General features: G+C 40.7%; 1 protein-coding gene across 1 annotated transcript in view; it reads right to left on the bottom strand.

Annotated features, from left to right (window-relative positions):
- The window catches only part of FOLH1 (folate hydrolase 1), a 64071-nt gene that overhangs the window by 14250 nt on the left and 32535 nt on the right, over positions 1–17286 (bottom strand). The window contains exons 8-13 of the mRNA XM_061120456.1: positions 10700–10798; positions 10333–10418; positions 8921–9040; positions 5528–5610; positions 4446–4509; positions 1444–1511 (exon numbers count right to left, since the gene is read on the bottom strand). Of these exons, the coding sequence (XP_060976439.1) occupies positions 1444–1511; positions 4446–4509; positions 5528–5610; positions 8921–9040; positions 10333–10418; positions 10700–10798 (520 nt within the window). The remainder of the gene's footprint in view (positions 1–1443; positions 1512–4445; positions 4510–5527; positions 5611–8920; positions 9041–10332; positions 10419–10699; positions 10799–17286) is intronic.

Genomic DNA, 17286 nt, shown 5'->3' with positions numbered 1-17286 from the left:
TCCGACTCTTTGTGAACCCATGGACTATAACCCACCAGGCTCCTCCATCCATGGAATTTTCCAGGCAAGAGTACTGGAGTGGGTAGCGTTAGCTCTTTGTTAAATAACCAAGGTTTTTTTTTTTTTTTTCCTTTTTCTGTTCAAAGCAGGTAAATAGCAGTAAAAACAAAAATCTACCATGCAAAAGCTCATTCATTATGACTAACTCTAGGACCAGAGGCTTTATGGGGCAGGAGAACTAAAATGAAGAGCTGCCTGTCAGTCCTGCAGGAATCCAGACACTACCGGGTTCAGTATCTCATGCTGCTGTCAGAAGGAATAAGGCAACTTTAGCTCAGTGGACTGAAAGCCACAGCAGGAAATCATGAACTGAGTACATTCAATTTATGTACTCCAGGCTCTGTCCCAGGAGTCTGCATGCGGTGATTTACTTACTCTTTCTCAGACAGTTAGAAATACCAACTTTTCTTGAGTCCTGAATTAACTGGTATCATATTAAAGAGTAAACATCAGTTTTAAAACTAAGAAGTTAAACCACAGGACTCGGTCACTGCACAGTTACTGAATAAGCTGTGTGACTTCACTGGCTAATGCCTTTTGAGCTCTGTTTTCTCATTTTCAAACGGATATGGCATACGCAGCGCTCCCCAGAGACTGCCTCAGACGGGTGTGGGGAGAAAGGGCAGTGTGCACCCACGCAGTGCTCCCCACAGACTGCCTCAGACGGGTGTGGGGAGAAAGGGCAGCGTGCACCCACGCAGTGCTCCCCAGAGACTGCCTCAGACGGGTGTGGGGAGAAAGGGCAGTGTGCACCCACGCAGTGCTCCCCACAGACTGTCTCAGACTGGTGTGGGGAGAAAGGGCAGCGTGCACCCACGCAGTGCTCCCCACAGACTGTCTCAGACTGGTGTGGGGAGAAAGGGCAGTGTGCACCCACGCAGTGCTCCCCACAGACTGCCTCAGACTGGTGTGGGGAGAAAGGGCAGTGTGCACCCACGCAGTGCTCCCCACAGACTGTCTCAGACTGGTGTGGGGAGAAAGGGCAGCGTGCACCCACGCAGTGCTCCCCACAGACTGTCTCAGACTGGTGTGGGGAGAAAGGGCAGTGTGCACCCACGCAGTGCTCCCCACAGACTGCCTCAGACTGGTGTGGGGAGAAAGGGCAGCGTGCACCCACGCAGTGCTCCCCACAGACTGTCTCAGACTGGTGTGGGGAGAAAGGGCAGTGTGCACCCACACAACGCTCCCCACAGACTGCCTCAGACTGGTGTGGGGAGAAAGGGCAGTGTGCACTCACCATCTATAAGACATTTCTAGGAGCGGATCTTTGCTATGTGAAAAAAAAAAAAGTTATAAAACAACAGTTGTTTGACATAATAAACATAAAAATGCCACCTCAGGAAAACATTTGTAGAACTTAAAATTCCATGTAATTATTTTTACCTCCTTTGTTAGGTTATATACCAAGCTGTACATAAGCGGGGTACAATCAACTCTCAGAGTGTAGTTTCCTGAAAGACAAGGAGAAGATTGTTTTCTATTTCATTACTTTATTTTATTCTTCCATTCAAAGACCATTCCTAGCTCCTTAGCCAGAATGACCCTTTTAAAATCTGACTGGGGACTTGCGTGGCAGTCCAATGGTTAGGACACTGCATTTCTACCGCAGGAGGCACGGATCTGATCTCAGACCAGAAACTAAGATCCCACGAACCCTGAGGTGCAGCCAAAAATAAATAAATAGAATTCAAATCCGGTCAGAACTTTCCAATTCATCCCTGGATAAAATTCATCCTCACCCTGACCCTTGGTACAACACATGAAACAATCTAATCTTCACTCACCTCTCACCTTTCCAAAACTTTACCTTCTACTCTGCCAAAGCAAATGTTCTATACAACAGAGATGATAAAAGTACTTCCCTCACAGGATTTATATTTAAAGCTTTACTTTAATACATTTAAAGTAAATGTTTATATTTAACAGCATTTGCCGTTTTTGGAACTTTGAGCTAAATTTTATATATGAATGTCAACATGATAGAAACACCCCAAACTGAGGATAGTAGTGTCTTTGAAGAGAGAGTTATTTCAGAATGGTTTCAGTAGAAATTTTTTCTTTGTAAATTTTGCATCTTAACATTAGAAAGCCATACATGATTTACTATATTATTTGAGAAAGGAACAGTTAATAAAATTTTAAATACATAACAAAGTAAGAAAAGCTATGTTCCAATCACAGACTAATGGGGGTGTTATTTGCTTTTGATCCTAAAAAGGATTGGGAGACAACAAAAGAGCATTAACTCATAATGACATGATCAGCAAAATCCACAGATTTAAAAAAATGCATTAAAATCTTAAGAAAACAGCAACAGAATGTTATTCTACTTTTGAAGAATATATGTTTGCAAAACTTACTCTGTGTGACAAGGTATTTCATCTTCCTAAGGGTTTAAACAAGGATGATAATAATCCAAGTTAACATTTCTGAACATTAACCCTGTGCAAGGGACAACTCTGGGAGTTTAATTATTAACTTCTTCTGCCCTTACAAGCACCTTTGAGATATGTGATCTTAGTAACTCTATTGCGAGCTGAGAAAATTGACACAGAGAGCAACAACCTGAGGTCACATAATTAAGAAGTAGCAGGGCCAGATATAAGCCCAACCCCTGAGCCACTAACTAAGGAAAGTCAGAGGAAGGAGAGGAAGATAACCGAAATGCACTAACTTAGGAGACAACGCAGCTCAGATACATGGACAAAGAAGAAAACGTAAATGCCAATGTGCCTCCATCATATGCAATGTCCCGACTATTTTTGACATGGCAGACTTACTAATAAACTAAGTAAAATATTCTATAGTCCACCCTTCATTCATTTATACATTCATTTGTTGCACCCATGCAAATGACATTTATTTAATGAGACATTAAGAATCCAGGGATGAAGAAGTATGATCCCACCGGTTCCTGGTGGAAGAATATAGTCTAGAAAGGGAGGCAGTTTGTAAAACAAATAATTACTTAATAATGGCAGTGATGAGTATTACAAAGATATAGTTTCCTGGGGGAAAAAATGGCATTCCTAAGGAGACTCTAAGAATTAACAGATGGTGTGCTGAACAGCAATCTGAGTACAGGGAACAGCAGTCACAGTGGCTGACGAGGAACAGAAAGATGAGCAGGGCTATGGTGTATTGTGATTCATACCCGCTTCCCTGGGAACTCAGTCAGTAAAGAGTCTGCCTGCAGTGCAGGAGACCTGGGTTCGATCCCTAGGTCGGGAAGATCCCCTGATGAAGGAAACAGCAAACCACTCCAGTATTCTTGCCTGGAAAATCTCATGGACAGAGGAACCTGGCAGGCTACAGTCCATGGGGTCGCAAGAGTCAGACACAATTAGCATCTAAACCATCACCGCAGTGCAGTGAGTGACAATGGACTGTTTGGGTTTCTTGGAAATTGACCTGAGGTTGTGTCTTCATTTGAATCTCTGTTTATCAAAACAAACCCATTCTAAAAGTCCTGCCTTCAATGCTTATCTCATTTCTCAAGCCTTTCCTGAAGTTGCTATCGTTCTGTCCTCTGAATTCCAAGATCAGTACATTAATATCTTTATGAGAGTACCTGCATATATCAGAATCCTAGACTGATTTATTTTATCATCTATACTAAATCTGGGGCTTCCCTGGTGACTCAGATGGTAAAGAATCTGACTGCAGTGCAGGAGACTTGGGTTCGATCCCTGGGTTGGGAAGATCCCCTGCATGAGGGCATGGCAAACCACTCCAGTATTCTTACCTGGAGAATCCCCACAGACAAAGGAGCCTGGTGGGTTGCAGTCCATGGAGTCACATAGTTTGCCAGGACTCAGCGACTAAGCGCATCACAGCACATACTAAATCTTAAACTCTCTAGTATTAGACTGTTCTTTATCAACCCCTAATTCTTTTGAAACCTTGGGAAGTTCATTGCATAGAGAGGTGCTTAATAAGTGATTGAATTGAAGGAAAAAAATTTAGAAGAAAAAAATCTTGGTGAAAGATGAAATCTTGGAAGCCACTATCTGTCCTCAAAATTTGTATGCATGATATGATAATGATAGGAGTTAAACATAAATCATAGCTTTTTGATACCTCACTCTAAAATTATAGAAATCTCTAGTTCCATGACTGATTTATTCATTTAACAGACAGTCACTGAATTCCTACCACAGATATGGTAATATGCCAGATGAAACTAGCAAATCAAAGGGTGCTGTTTCAATAGAGTCCAAATTAGCATCCTCGAGCTCAGAGCTGCCCCAAGCACAGCAAACCCACAGGAGATTCCCTCACCACCTGTCACCAGATTTCTATTCTTTGTCAGCACGTGATTTATGAACTAAACTGCTGCACTACCAAGATCATATATATTTTCCTATGAAACTGATGATATTCACCTTCTATAGAAGAATCAGCATTGATATAGGCCACACCACGCTCCTGAAGGAGTCTGGAATTTTCCTATAATAAATAAATAAAATAAATGAATAAATAAACATATAGTCATAACTCCCTTCTTTAAAAAAATGCTCATATACATTTACTGTATGGTTTGTGAATGAAGTTGGCCCAAGTTCACCCCAAATTTGACATATACGACTTTCAAGATTTTCAATGTTTGAAAGAATTTGGCAAGAAATAACAAGCAAAACATTTTTAAGACTAAAATTTGAGATGAAACTGTCCACATTCTTAATATGGTGAGCGGAAAAGTTGATTTCTTAATCACACATAATCCTGGAAGCGAAGTTCTCCTGTGTTATGGTACCACCTACTGGTCAAAACTTTAAAACTTTGTTTTCAATTTTAAAACACTGCCAAAGAGTAGCAAGATTTTTTTTGCTAGAAGTGGACTCTGAATCTCCAAAACAAGCAATTTTCTGTGTCCTTTTATTTATCTGTGTCATTTTATTCATAAAAAATAAAGTGAAAAAACATGAAAGTAAGTGAAGAAAATAATATGAAAGAGGCAAATCAAAATATTTCAGCTCTTCTTGACACCAGCATAAATCTTCATTTACAGGAACACCATTTCTTTTCTTGGTAAACTTCAAAGAAAATGTAAGTACACATGGCTTCTCATAATTTCAAGATAATAGGAGATAAGTAAACATTTATATCATGACTATAAGTTAATGTAATAAATGTTATTTTTGCATATATTTACTTTACCAGCAATGCTTCTATTACCCACAGCCAACAATGCGTGCAGGTAAAATTACTTTCCAAGAAGCCTCATAAATATTCTGTGGTGAGATTTTCCATCTCACTCTTAGCATGATTTAAAGTAGGCCATTATGATATGAGGAAGACAGTACAAGCTGACAAGATTTTTGAACATGAATACGTTGTTTCAGACTTTTGAAAAGAGTGTTTGAATACTTTCTTGCTGGATTGACATTATTCTTATATTCTTGTGAATTAAATATTATCTGTTTTATTATTATGAAAATCTTCTTACATCGAATTATAAACTAACCTCTGCCCACTCAGTGGAACCAAAAAGACCAAATTCTTCTGCATCCCAGCTCGCAAACAGAATTGTTCTTCGAGGCCTCCATCCTGAAATATATGTGCATACCTAAGATGGTGATTGCAGCCATGAAATTAAAAGATGCTTGCTCCTTGGAAGAAAAGTTATGACCATTCTAGACAGCATAATAAAAAGCAGAGACATTACTTTGCCAACAAATTTCCGTCAAGTCAAAGCTATGGTTTTTCCAGTAGTCATGTATGGATATGAGTTGGACCATAAAGAAAGCTGAGCACCAAAGAATTGATGCTTATGAACTATGGTGTTGGAGAAGACTCTTGAGTCTCTTGGACTGCAAGGAGATCCAACCAGTTCATCCTAAAAGAAACCAGTCCTGAATATTCATTGGAAGGACTGATGGAGCTGAAGCTCCAATACTTTGGCTACCTGATGCAAAGAACTGACTCATTGGAAAAGACCCTGATGCTGGGAAAGATTGAAGACGGGAGGAGAAGGGGATGACAGAAGATGAGATGGTTGGATGGCATCACCAACTCAACGGGCATGAGTTTGTGTAAACTCCGGGAGTTGGTGATGGACAGGGAAGCCTGGCGTGCTACAGTCCGTGGGGTTGCAAAGGGCTGGACATGACTGAGCAACTGAACTGAACTGATAAAAGCTGGAAAAATGCATAATATAGCCAAGACATCAGCATGTCCAACAGCATAACAACAGCAAAAATTCATTGGTTGCTTAGGAAGGGTGAATTATGGTGATAATCTTAATTTCCTTCTCAATGATTTTAAAGCTGATCTGTCAATACAAAGTAGAGCATTTGTACTGAAAAGGGGGGGTGAAATATAGACATGGTAAAAATTCTGTGAGATCCAGGGAACTCAAACAGGTGCTCTGTGACAACCTAGAGGGATGGGATGGGATGGGAGGTGAGAGGGAGGCTGAAGAGGGAGGGGACGTATGTATACAAATGGGTGATTCATGCTGATGTATGGCAGAAACCAAAGCAATATTGTGATTATGCTTCAATTAAAAATAAATAAATTTAAATAAATAATTTTTTTAAAAATATTCTATGAATTCATAAAACATTCTAATAGGTTTACAATGACTGGCTAAGAATAGGAAGCCATCTGTGGTCTGCAGCTGCCTGGAGTGAAAGAAAGTGCTAGATGTAGACTACGCTCTTCCAGCCAATAGAACTGAGAGAAAACCCTTTACAATCCTCCCAAGCTGCACTGGCATCACACAAACAATGGTTCAGTATCAGTTGGTTGTGTGACTTCACGCCATTCTTTGCCAGAATTAGTCAACAGAAGCTCCGTTCGCAACGACAGGGTCTGCTGCTGCTGAAAAGTACACCATTCAGTAGGAAGGTCATGTGGCTTGGAGTTATAAACACCGACCCTGGAGTTAAAGATATCTTAATTCAAGCCCTGGTTCTTCCCCTTACTAGCAGTAGGACCAAGGGAATGTTAGTCAAACTTGCTAAATCCCTGTTTCAGCATCTGTATACCGGGAAGAGCAGAGCAAAGATAAAGATACTCTTTGACTGTTGGGAGGATTAAATGGCATAACAGTTACAAAGACAACACTGAACAAGTGCTCCAAACAGTACAAGTTCTCCTTGTTTGAGTACCTATTTCATTTGTGCTTATTAAGACTGAATACCCTGGCTATTGAGTCAAGTGCTTCATTTTTGTTAAGTGTATTAATAGTTATTACTCAAATCCCCAATTAATTATTATTCCTCATCACTGCAGTCTGTAGGCATATTCTGTAACTGTCATAGTCATGTTTTATATTTACCACAGGGATCCTTCTTGCAAAATAATGAAACTTTTTGTAATAATATTAAATACAACCTAATTTACAAACTATGTAAATTCTAGTTTCCATAATTCTGTTTTCTTAAAGAATAAGAAAACTGTATGGTAAAAAGAATAGAGCACCCTTAGATTTAATTTCAAAGAGAGATGTCACGGTTTTTTGGACTGGGAGCCAGAAATCTGAATTTCAATCCCAGACTCTGTCACACACCCACTACACAAGCTTGGGTGAATTATTGAACCCTAAACACTTCAGTTAATGTATTTTTGCTTTTTCTTTGTTTTTGGCCACACTTCACAGCATGTGGGATCTTTCCAACCAGGAATCGAATCTGTGCCCCCTGCACTGGAAGCGTGGAGTCTTAATCACTAGACTGCCAGGGAAATCCATCAGTTAATATATTTGTAAATCGAAATAACTAGGTAAACATCTCCCTGGTGCTATGAGTTCAAAACAGACAGCACATATAATAACATTGTTTCTCTGAGAAAGTAGGTATCATGCAAACATATTTCTACTAAACCTATTTTTCCTATTTTCATTGTTGCTAAAAAAAAAAGAAAAATTACGATCACATTTCCAGCCCAGACACCTTGTTTGCAGGAGCAGTAAACAAAGTAGGACTTCTCTTCTCAGTGTGCAATGTTCATTTTAAAAAACAACCATTTGAGCTGAATTTTATTTTGGTTTCATAAAAAGGTTCTAAAATGACAGAAGTAATGGTCAGTCTAACGGTACAGTAAAATCTGAAAGTCCATGGGAGAAACCAAAGCTGGACTGTGAGAATGCAGATATGAAACTTTTGACAGCATCCTATTAAGCAAGAAGACCAGCATTTTTCTGACTAAGCTTTCATCTCCTCAATCACTTAGAGCCCTTGACCTGAGACCTGAGGCTTGGAAGAGACCAAGGAACTCCTGTTCACATTTCTCAGACCAGGACACAACGGCTTATAACCTAATACTGGTGTCTATTCTACAGGGAAGAAACCCATTTCCATCTTCTTTGCTGCCAAAAGAAACCATGAACAGTATAATTCCTTTATTTCAGATTATAATTTAGTATCTAAATATAAATAATGTGAATGTTATATATAAATGAATTCTTAAAAATAAATATATAAAGGAATAAATAATATTATTAATAAACATAAGGTGGCACAGTTGGTAAAGAATCCACCTCTAATGCAGGAGATGCAGGTTCGATCCCTCGGTTGGGAAAATCCCCTGGAGGAGGATACGGCAACACACTCCAGTATTCTTGCCTGGAGAATCCCATGGACAGAGGAGCCTGGTGGGCTACAGTCCATGGGGTTGCAAAGAGTCAGACACAACTGAGCAACTGAACACCAGTAATACAGCTGCTAATTACTGAGAGCTACTCTCTGCTCCTAGCCACTATGACATAGTGTATGCTAGTACTATGATTTAATTTGCATGCAGCCTCTCTGCTGTTGCACACAAACCACTGAGGTGGTGATTTTACACTCACTTTACTGAAGACCAAACTGAGATTCAGAAAAAAAATGGTCTTTTTACTTTTTGCTTACATTACCTTCTTTTTTCAGCTTTCCAAAACTCCTGACAATTTCATGAACGACAGCTGCTCCACTCTGAGGGTCAATGCCACCAAACACCCATGAGTCACGGTGACCTCCAAGAATGACATATCTGTCTAGAAAGCATCATTGCAAAATTACTTGCCAATCCAGGCCAAGAACAGAGCAAACTGCAAATGATTCAACAGCATCTAACACAAGGCACTAAGGACTCAAGATAGCAACATTCCTAAAGACTTACACAAATATATCACTATTCTGCATGTGATGTATGAAGAAAATATACATGCGATAGGCAAACATAAATACTTCAATGAATTATAGTAATTATAACGATGTAAGTAAAGATAAGTGAATATGAAAGTATCCTTTTCCACCTCTTTATATAATTCTCTATTATTTCTCTTTTACCAATTTAGATGGTTTCTAGTATTTTCAGAGTAAAAGAATAGAGTGGCCACGTAATGAGTTCTCCACTTTCTACTCTTTCTACTTAGTTTTTAAGGTACAGCTCAAAGATTCTACCTCTCTATAATCTTCTCCCATTTCTACAGGGAGAGGGAATCACACCACTACCCTACTTTCAGGGCAGTCTTTCCATGTTGACAAAGCATTTACCACACTTAAATGTAGGGGGCTCCTTTTCCCCGGTCTGGGTCGTTTATAAAAATCCCTCCATCCCCAAAGCCTAGCCCAGAGCTGGCAGAAAACATGTACTCAGTGAGGTTCAATAAATAGTTGCATATCACTTAGTGCTCACTGGAAGGCATATCAATATTCTTTATCCCTGAAAGAAAATACTGGCTGCGTGTATGAAAGATATGCAGTTTAATTCTATTTTGGTTACAAATTTATAGGTCCTAAGGAATCAAAACGTAATAAAGTAAGATTATTTTCAAATGTATCACTGAGCAGATTATCTGAAATCATATGAAAATCACATGTCTATGTATTTTACCAATTTCAGTGTAAAAAAAAAATAAATCCATGTACGGGATTCATTAACTTGAAGTTATCCTAACTTTGAAAGAGTTATTTATCATTATTATGCAGATATTTCTCCATGCAAAATATGCAGTAAAGAAATCTGGAATTCTTTAAAGAGGAAAAATGCTCAGATTAAACACCTAGAAACCATCTCTCCCTGCTCCTCCTCCCTTGTTCCTTTAACTGAAGCATGCGTAGTTTTTCACCAAGCTTGCTCATCTGACCAGTCTCGTCCCAACCTTTATTCACAACATGCATCACAACGCAAAATTGCCTCCTATGGATCTGTTTTGTGTTTACATGACTTCCATTAGGAGTAAGAGTTGCCTCGCTTTGTTCTCTCTACATTCCCGGAGCTCAGAGCGGTATCTGGCACCAAAGCTTGCCCAATCCACATTCGCTGAACAGACGACTAAGTTACCTGGCTCCACAGCCCCTCTGAGAGTTCCAATCACGTTGTAAATTCTCTCCACTTTATTGCTGGAGTGGATATGCATCTTGACTTTTCTAACACAAAAATAGAGGACACAGGCTAACAATACTGGTTAACAGCTTGCCACCCACATTTTTTAAATCTTCCATTGTTTTGAATATTTCTAAATGCACATAAGCAAGAATTACATTGGCCAATTGTCCAATTGTGAGGATATAAGTGTAATACCCTTTCCAACCTGTTGTTATGTCTCCTGCTGATAGTAGATTTTACTTTCCAGTCATCCTCTATAATTGTTTTTTGAAAAAAGGTTTCCTCCCCCTAAAGAGGGTTACAATAAAAATAATCTCTTAACTGTGCAGAAAAGTTTCCAGTAAATCCAGGTCCAACATTGTAGGGCACTTGAAGACCTCCTTTCCAGCTGTCATCTGGGGGTGCTAATCCACCCATTTTTCTGTTGAACATAAAAAACATATTACTAGCTGATGGAAAATTCTGAGGTTATAAGTTAAAATGTCAACTTGCTTTCTGTTTTTCTTGTTTGTTTGGCCACAATGTGCAGCATGTGGAATCTTATCCTCTGACCAGGAATCAAACCTGCGCCCCTTGCACTAGAAGGCAAAGTTTTAACCAGAGACTGCCAGAGAAGTCCCGGAACTTGCTTTCTTGAAAGCCAGCTTATAATAGCTTCTAGGATAGGATTTGCATAGGATATACCATTTAACCCTTACACCATGGTGACTGCAGATGTGAAATTAAAAGATGCCTGCTCCTTGGGAAAAAAGCTATGACAAACCTAGACAGCATATTAAAAAGCAGAGACATTACTTTGCCAACAAAGTCCATATAGTCAAAGCTACAGTTTTTCCAGTACTCATGTATGGTTTTAAGAGTTGGACCATAAAGAAGGCTAAGCGGCAAAGAATTAATGCTTTTAAACTGTGGTGCTGGAGAAGACTCTTGAAAGTTCCTCGGACAGCAAGGAGATCAAGCCAGTCAATCCGAAAGGAAATCAACTCTGAACATTCATTGGAAGGTAAAGCTGAAGCTCCAGTACTTTGGCTACCTGATGGGAAGAGCCAACTTATTGGAAAAGACCCTGATGCTGGGAAAGACTGAGGGCAGGAGGAGAAGAGGGCGACAGAGGATGAGATGGTTGGATGGCATCATCAACTCAATGGACATGCGTTTGAGCAAACTCCAGGAGATAAGTAAGGACAGGGAAGCCTGATGTACTGTAGTCCATGGGGTTGCAAAGAGTTAGACATGACTGAGCAATTGAACAACAACAAAGTTGACTTTTATATCAGACATGAATTTGGATCCCAAATCTATTACATATTCTCTGAACTTTGACTTCTTTATTTGTAAAATAAGCTATCATGATATTAACTCATCTGGTTGTTTTATGAGTAAATTGATAAAAAATATGTAAAGCATTTAGCACAGAGTAAGTGCTAGAAACTAATTAGTACTTTATGTATGTTAATGCTATTGTCATTGTCTTTATTATGATTGTTGCTGCTGTCATTATAATCCTGGTATTTACTCAGGGAGGCAAATAGAAGCCATATAATCACATTCACTTTAATATAAAAGAGTAACAAAGAATATGAACACCCCACTCAGGTAAATTAAAATTTTACTATAACTAAAATTTCATCAACTTTTTATAAAGTTCTCAGCATTCCTGGGCCATTGTATAATATTCTGTGTCTTTTCTTCTTAAAAATTTATTAAGAAACTTTCATTTTATGATATATCTAATTTATAAAATACTGTCTTTTCTAATTAACACATAGTATTACATTGCTAACCATTTGTGGGAATATGAGAATTGACCATCAGGGACAAGTATCACATTCCTTAATTACGCAGAGGGAGTAAATTTTCACAGTGAAATTCACAAAGTGTATGTTCTTAAATTTTCAATAAGATGAAATTCTAATCATGTATAGTATTTCATTATACCTTACAAAGTATAAAATAGTGTTAGTGGCTCAGTTGTGTCTGACTTAGATTTTTTACTGTCCACCAGGGAAGCCCTTACAGAGTATGGACATGGATGGAGAAATGCAAACTATTTTATTGCTTTCGTATATGCAGATCATTGCCTCCTTCCAAAAATTATGTTGTACTTTCCAAATTCACTTTTAATCACTGTGTCTTGAATGCAAAATATACTTCCATAGAAGTTATGCTATTAATGACTACATTTACAAAATGACTTACTTACTAAAGCTGACTTAAACACATTTGGTAATTTTTTTCATCAAGTAATTCCTGTAGTAACACAGTTATAGCACAGCCAAATTTAACTAGTTTACCCTAGTCAAACGGTAGACACTAGATTAAGCAAACCTCACGTCTAATTCCATAAAATCCGTCCTTCTTTCCTTCCATGCATTCTTCTTCTAACTACAAAGATAATACAGGTTTACTTTTATACAGCATTAGGATTATGGACTTCCCTTGTAGCTCAGTCAGTAAAGAATCCACCTGCAATGCAGGAGACTCGGGTTTGATTCCTGGGTCAGGAAGATCCCCTGGAGTAGGGAAAGGCTACCCACTCCAGTCTTCTTGCCTGGAGAACCCCATGGACAGAGGAGCTTGACAGGTTACAGTCCACGGAGTCGCAAAAGAGTTGGACATGACATCACCACTAAACCACCACCATACATATTTTTGAAACTGTTTTTCCCATTCAATACTATATTATAAGCATTTAGCCACATCATTAAATACTCTTGTACAATATATATTTTAATAGCTTCATGTACTACCATAGTAATGTATTTAACTACTTATCAATGATTGAAGTTCTGTATTGTTTATAGTTTTCCACTATTACAAATAATGCTATAATCACACTCATCTTTTAAATGTAATGAATATTTAGACTCTGTATTTAGACAAACACATAGTCCATGGTGCACTCAAAAGTTGTGCTCCATCCTGAGTCTTAACCCACATGGCAAAGCTAAGAGCTCAAAAGAAAAACAGACCAGGGTGCTGTTCCTAAATCTGCCCTTCAGTGGAACGTGTATGAGTGCATGCCAAGTCACTTCAGTGATATGCAACTCCTCACAACCCTATGGGCTGTAGCCCACCAGGCTCCTCTGTCCATGGGATTCTCCAGGCAAGAATACTGGAGTGGGTTGCCATGCCCTCCTCCAGGGGATCTTCACAGTTGGGGGTCGAACCCAAGTCTCTTATGTCTCCTGCCTTGGCAGGTGGGTTCTTTACCACTAGTGCTACCTGGGAAACCTCATTAAATTGGACAAATTCCTCCAGCTGTCTGAAGACAGCCTCCTCACCTGTCATGAGGGCACTGCACGAGGTCATGAAAAGTTTTCTCATCCATTCTAAAATACAGTTATTAAGACTGCCTTGAATTCAAAGAAAAGAAACTAGCCAAATGCTTTGGTCTCTAGTGATAAACCACTATAGAAGTCAGTGATGACTGCCTGAACCCTGCTCAAGAGTAATGGAGAAGAAAGGACAGGAAGATGGTAGAAAGCAAGACAGGAAAGAGGAAAGAGTTCCAACATCAGGTTAAACAACAATTTTGGAGAAGCTTCAATGACGAAAGCAGAGGAGGAAGAGGAATGAATTAAAATGATAATCAACGGAAGACGCTTTCAAAGGGTGTCCGTGAAAAAGTAGTCAACAAGAGAATTCAATAAGTAAGACATTTATCAGGGGAAAGGCCAAGAAAGCTAGATATGGAGTAAAAGAGAAAGAGAGAAGAGTGTTGGTGGCAGAGTCCCAAGAGCCTTGCTCTCAGCCTTTCTAATCCTTGCATCAGAGGAGTCCCATGTCTCCCAGTAATGGGCCTCATTTAATATTCTTGCTGCATCTAGTTCCTGACTGGGAGCATGTGATGGAAGCATGGCCTTGACACAAATAGGGTGACTGATTTAGCGCAATGCTTCAGCACAGTGGAGCAGACTTCCCCAGTGGTTCAGTGGTTAAGAATCCTCCTACCAATGCAGGGGACATGGGTTTGATTTTTGATCCTGAAAGATTCCACGTGCTGCAGAGCAACTAAGCCCATGAGCCACAACTACTGATCCTCACTCTAGAGCCTATGCTATTCAACAAGAGAAGCCCCCACAATGAGAAGCCCATGAACTGCAATGAAGAGTAGCCCCCACTCGCAGCAACTAGAGAAAGCCAATGTGCAGCAACGAAGACCCAGCGCAGCCAAAAATTACTGTTAAAAAACACAGTGGAGGGGCGGTCCCAAGACGGCAGAATAGGACAGAGAGACCACTTTCTCCCCCACAAATTCATCAAAAGATCATTTAAATGCTGAGTAACTTCCACAAAACAACTTCTGAACACTGGTGGAGGACACCAGGCACCCAGAAAGGCAACACATTCTCTTCGAAAGGAGGTAGGACAAAATATAAAAGACAGAAAGAGAAGCAAAAGAGTTAGGGACAGAGACCCATCCTGAGGAGGGAGTTGTGAAGGAGAAGTTTGGACATAGCACAAAACCCTCTCACAGGTGGTTCTGTGGGGAGTTTTGGAATCTCAGAGAGCAACATAACCGGGAGGGGAAAAAAAAACAACCACAGACTAAGCACCTAACCACAACTGTCAGTGGAGAAGTAGCACAGATGCTCGCGTCTGCCAGCAGCGAGCGGGGGCCGAACAGGGAGGTGTGGGCTGCATGCTTAGGATAAGGACTGGGCCTGAATGCTCTGAGGACAATCTGAGGGCGCTAACGTGAGATAGCAACCCAAACTGTGGGATCGCCAGGAAGAAAATAAAAATAGAACTTTCCTGCAAAAGCCTGGCCTGCTCACAGAACAAAGGACTGAGCTTATACCAAAGGAGAGCTGGCCGGCTGCGCACAGGCCCGCCCCCCGCCGGAGGCAGGGAGGCAGGCAGGCAACAGCCAGAGCCGGAAGGCGAAAGGCTGCTGCAATCTCGGCCCCAGAGACTGCATCCTCCACCAAACTGTGAGCAGTCTCCCAGTTGCTAACCACGTCTTCCTGGGATCCTGGACGGTTGACATCTGCCAGGATCCTGAGGTCAGCTCCCCACAGGAGACACACGGCACACCTGAGACGGTGCTCCTGCAGTGAACCCGGGAAACAGAGCAGCCAGGAGCAGGAAGGTGACTAAGATGCACAGCCCAGCTGGGACAGTGAACTCTCCAAGCACCTGGTCACCTGAGCTGCTCGAACCTGGGAAGGGCACAAAACGCAGGCCCAACCAAGTCCGTGCCCTTTCAGAGTACCCAAGAACCTGAGCGGCTCAGACATGAGAAGTACACGAAATGCAGGGCCCACTTTGGACAGTTCCCTTGCAGAGCACCCTGGAGCCCGAGCAGTGTAGACTCGGGAAGCACACTGGGCAAACCCAGTGTGGTCCATACATTGACAGCACTCCTCATACACGCCAGCAATATCTGTTTGTGGTGTTCCTCCCTCCCCACAACACAACTGAACAAGCGAGCCTAAATAAGTGACCACCTTCTCCTGCTTGTGTCAGGGCAGAAACTAGACACTGAAGAGACTTGAAAACAGAGGAAGCAAAATAAGCAAAGAAGAGGGGCCTGCTCTGGAAGTGACAAGTGCAACAGATTAAAACCCTGCAGCTAACACTGATGAAGCACTGGAGGGGCCTACAGACCTTGAGAAGAAGTACAAGCTGGAACAATGAACTACCTGAAACTGAACTCAACCCACACTGCCCACAACAGCTCCAGAGAAATTGCTAGATATAGTTTTACTATGATCACTCTGTAATTTTTTAAAATTTATTATTCCTTTAACTTTCATTTTGATAACCTACTATTACCTTGCAAAAAGAAGACCCTATTTTTAAAGCAAATTTCATATATATGTTTCTTTAATTTAGTGATTGATTTTGTTTTGTATTTTTTATATTATATTTTTGAGAGTCTAACCTATACTGTAGATTTCTAATCTTTGCTTCTTGGTATTTGTTATCAATTTTCTACCTTTAAGAATCTATTCTCCAGTATCCACTTTCACTCAGGGATGTTATTACTGCCTTGATTGCCCTCTCCCCTTTTGACTCTCCCTTTTCTCCCCCAGGTCACCTCTATCTCCTCCCTCCCCCTTCTCTTCTCTACTTAACTCTGTGAATCTCTCTGGGTGTTCCAGACTGTGGAGAACACTTAGAGAACTAATTACTGGCTAGGTTGCTCTCTCCCCTTTTGCCCTCCCCTCTTCTCCTCCTAGTCACCTCTATCTATCTCCCTCGTCCCTCTTCTCCATGTAACTCTGTGAACCTCTCTGGGTATCTTTCGCTGTGGAGAATTGTTTCACCATTAACCTAGATGTTTTAAAATCTATGCTGTATGGATGGAGAAGTCTTGAGGCTACTGTAAGAGAAAGAATGAAAGTCAGAGGCAGGAGGTTTAACTCCAAAACTTGAGAACTTCAGAGAACTCCTGATTCCACGGAACATTAATAGACAAGAGCTCACCCAAAAGTCTCCATACCAACACTAAAATCAAGCTGCACCCAAAAGCCAAAAAGTTCCAGTGCAAAGCATATGACACTAATTCTCCAGCAAAGCAGGAACACAGCCCTGAGCATTAAAAGACAGGCTGCCCAAAGCCATGCCAAACCCATAGACACCCTAAAACTCATTACTGGACACTTCATTGCACATCAGAGAGAAGAGATCCAGCTCCACCCAACAGAACACAGGTGCAAACTCCCCAAACCAGGAAACCCTGACAAGCCACTAGTCCAACCCCACCCACAGGGAGCAGGCTCCACAATAAAGAGGAACCATGAATTCCAGCCTACAGCAAGGGCACCCCAAACACAGCGATCCAAACAAAATGAAAAGGCGAGAAATAGCCAGCAGGTAAAGGAACATGGTAAATGCCCACCAAACTAAACAAAAGAGGAGGAGATAGGAAGTCTACCTAAAAAAGAATTCAGAATAGTG

Source organism: Dama dama, chromosome 2 (assembly GCF_033118175.1).
Source record: "Dama dama isolate Ldn47 chromosome 2, ASM3311817v1, whole genome shotgun sequence".
NCBI classification, from domain to species: Eukaryota; Metazoa; Chordata; class Mammalia; order Artiodactyla; family Cervidae; genus Dama; species Dama dama.
This window is presented reverse-complemented; position numbering and strand designations above follow the sequence as displayed.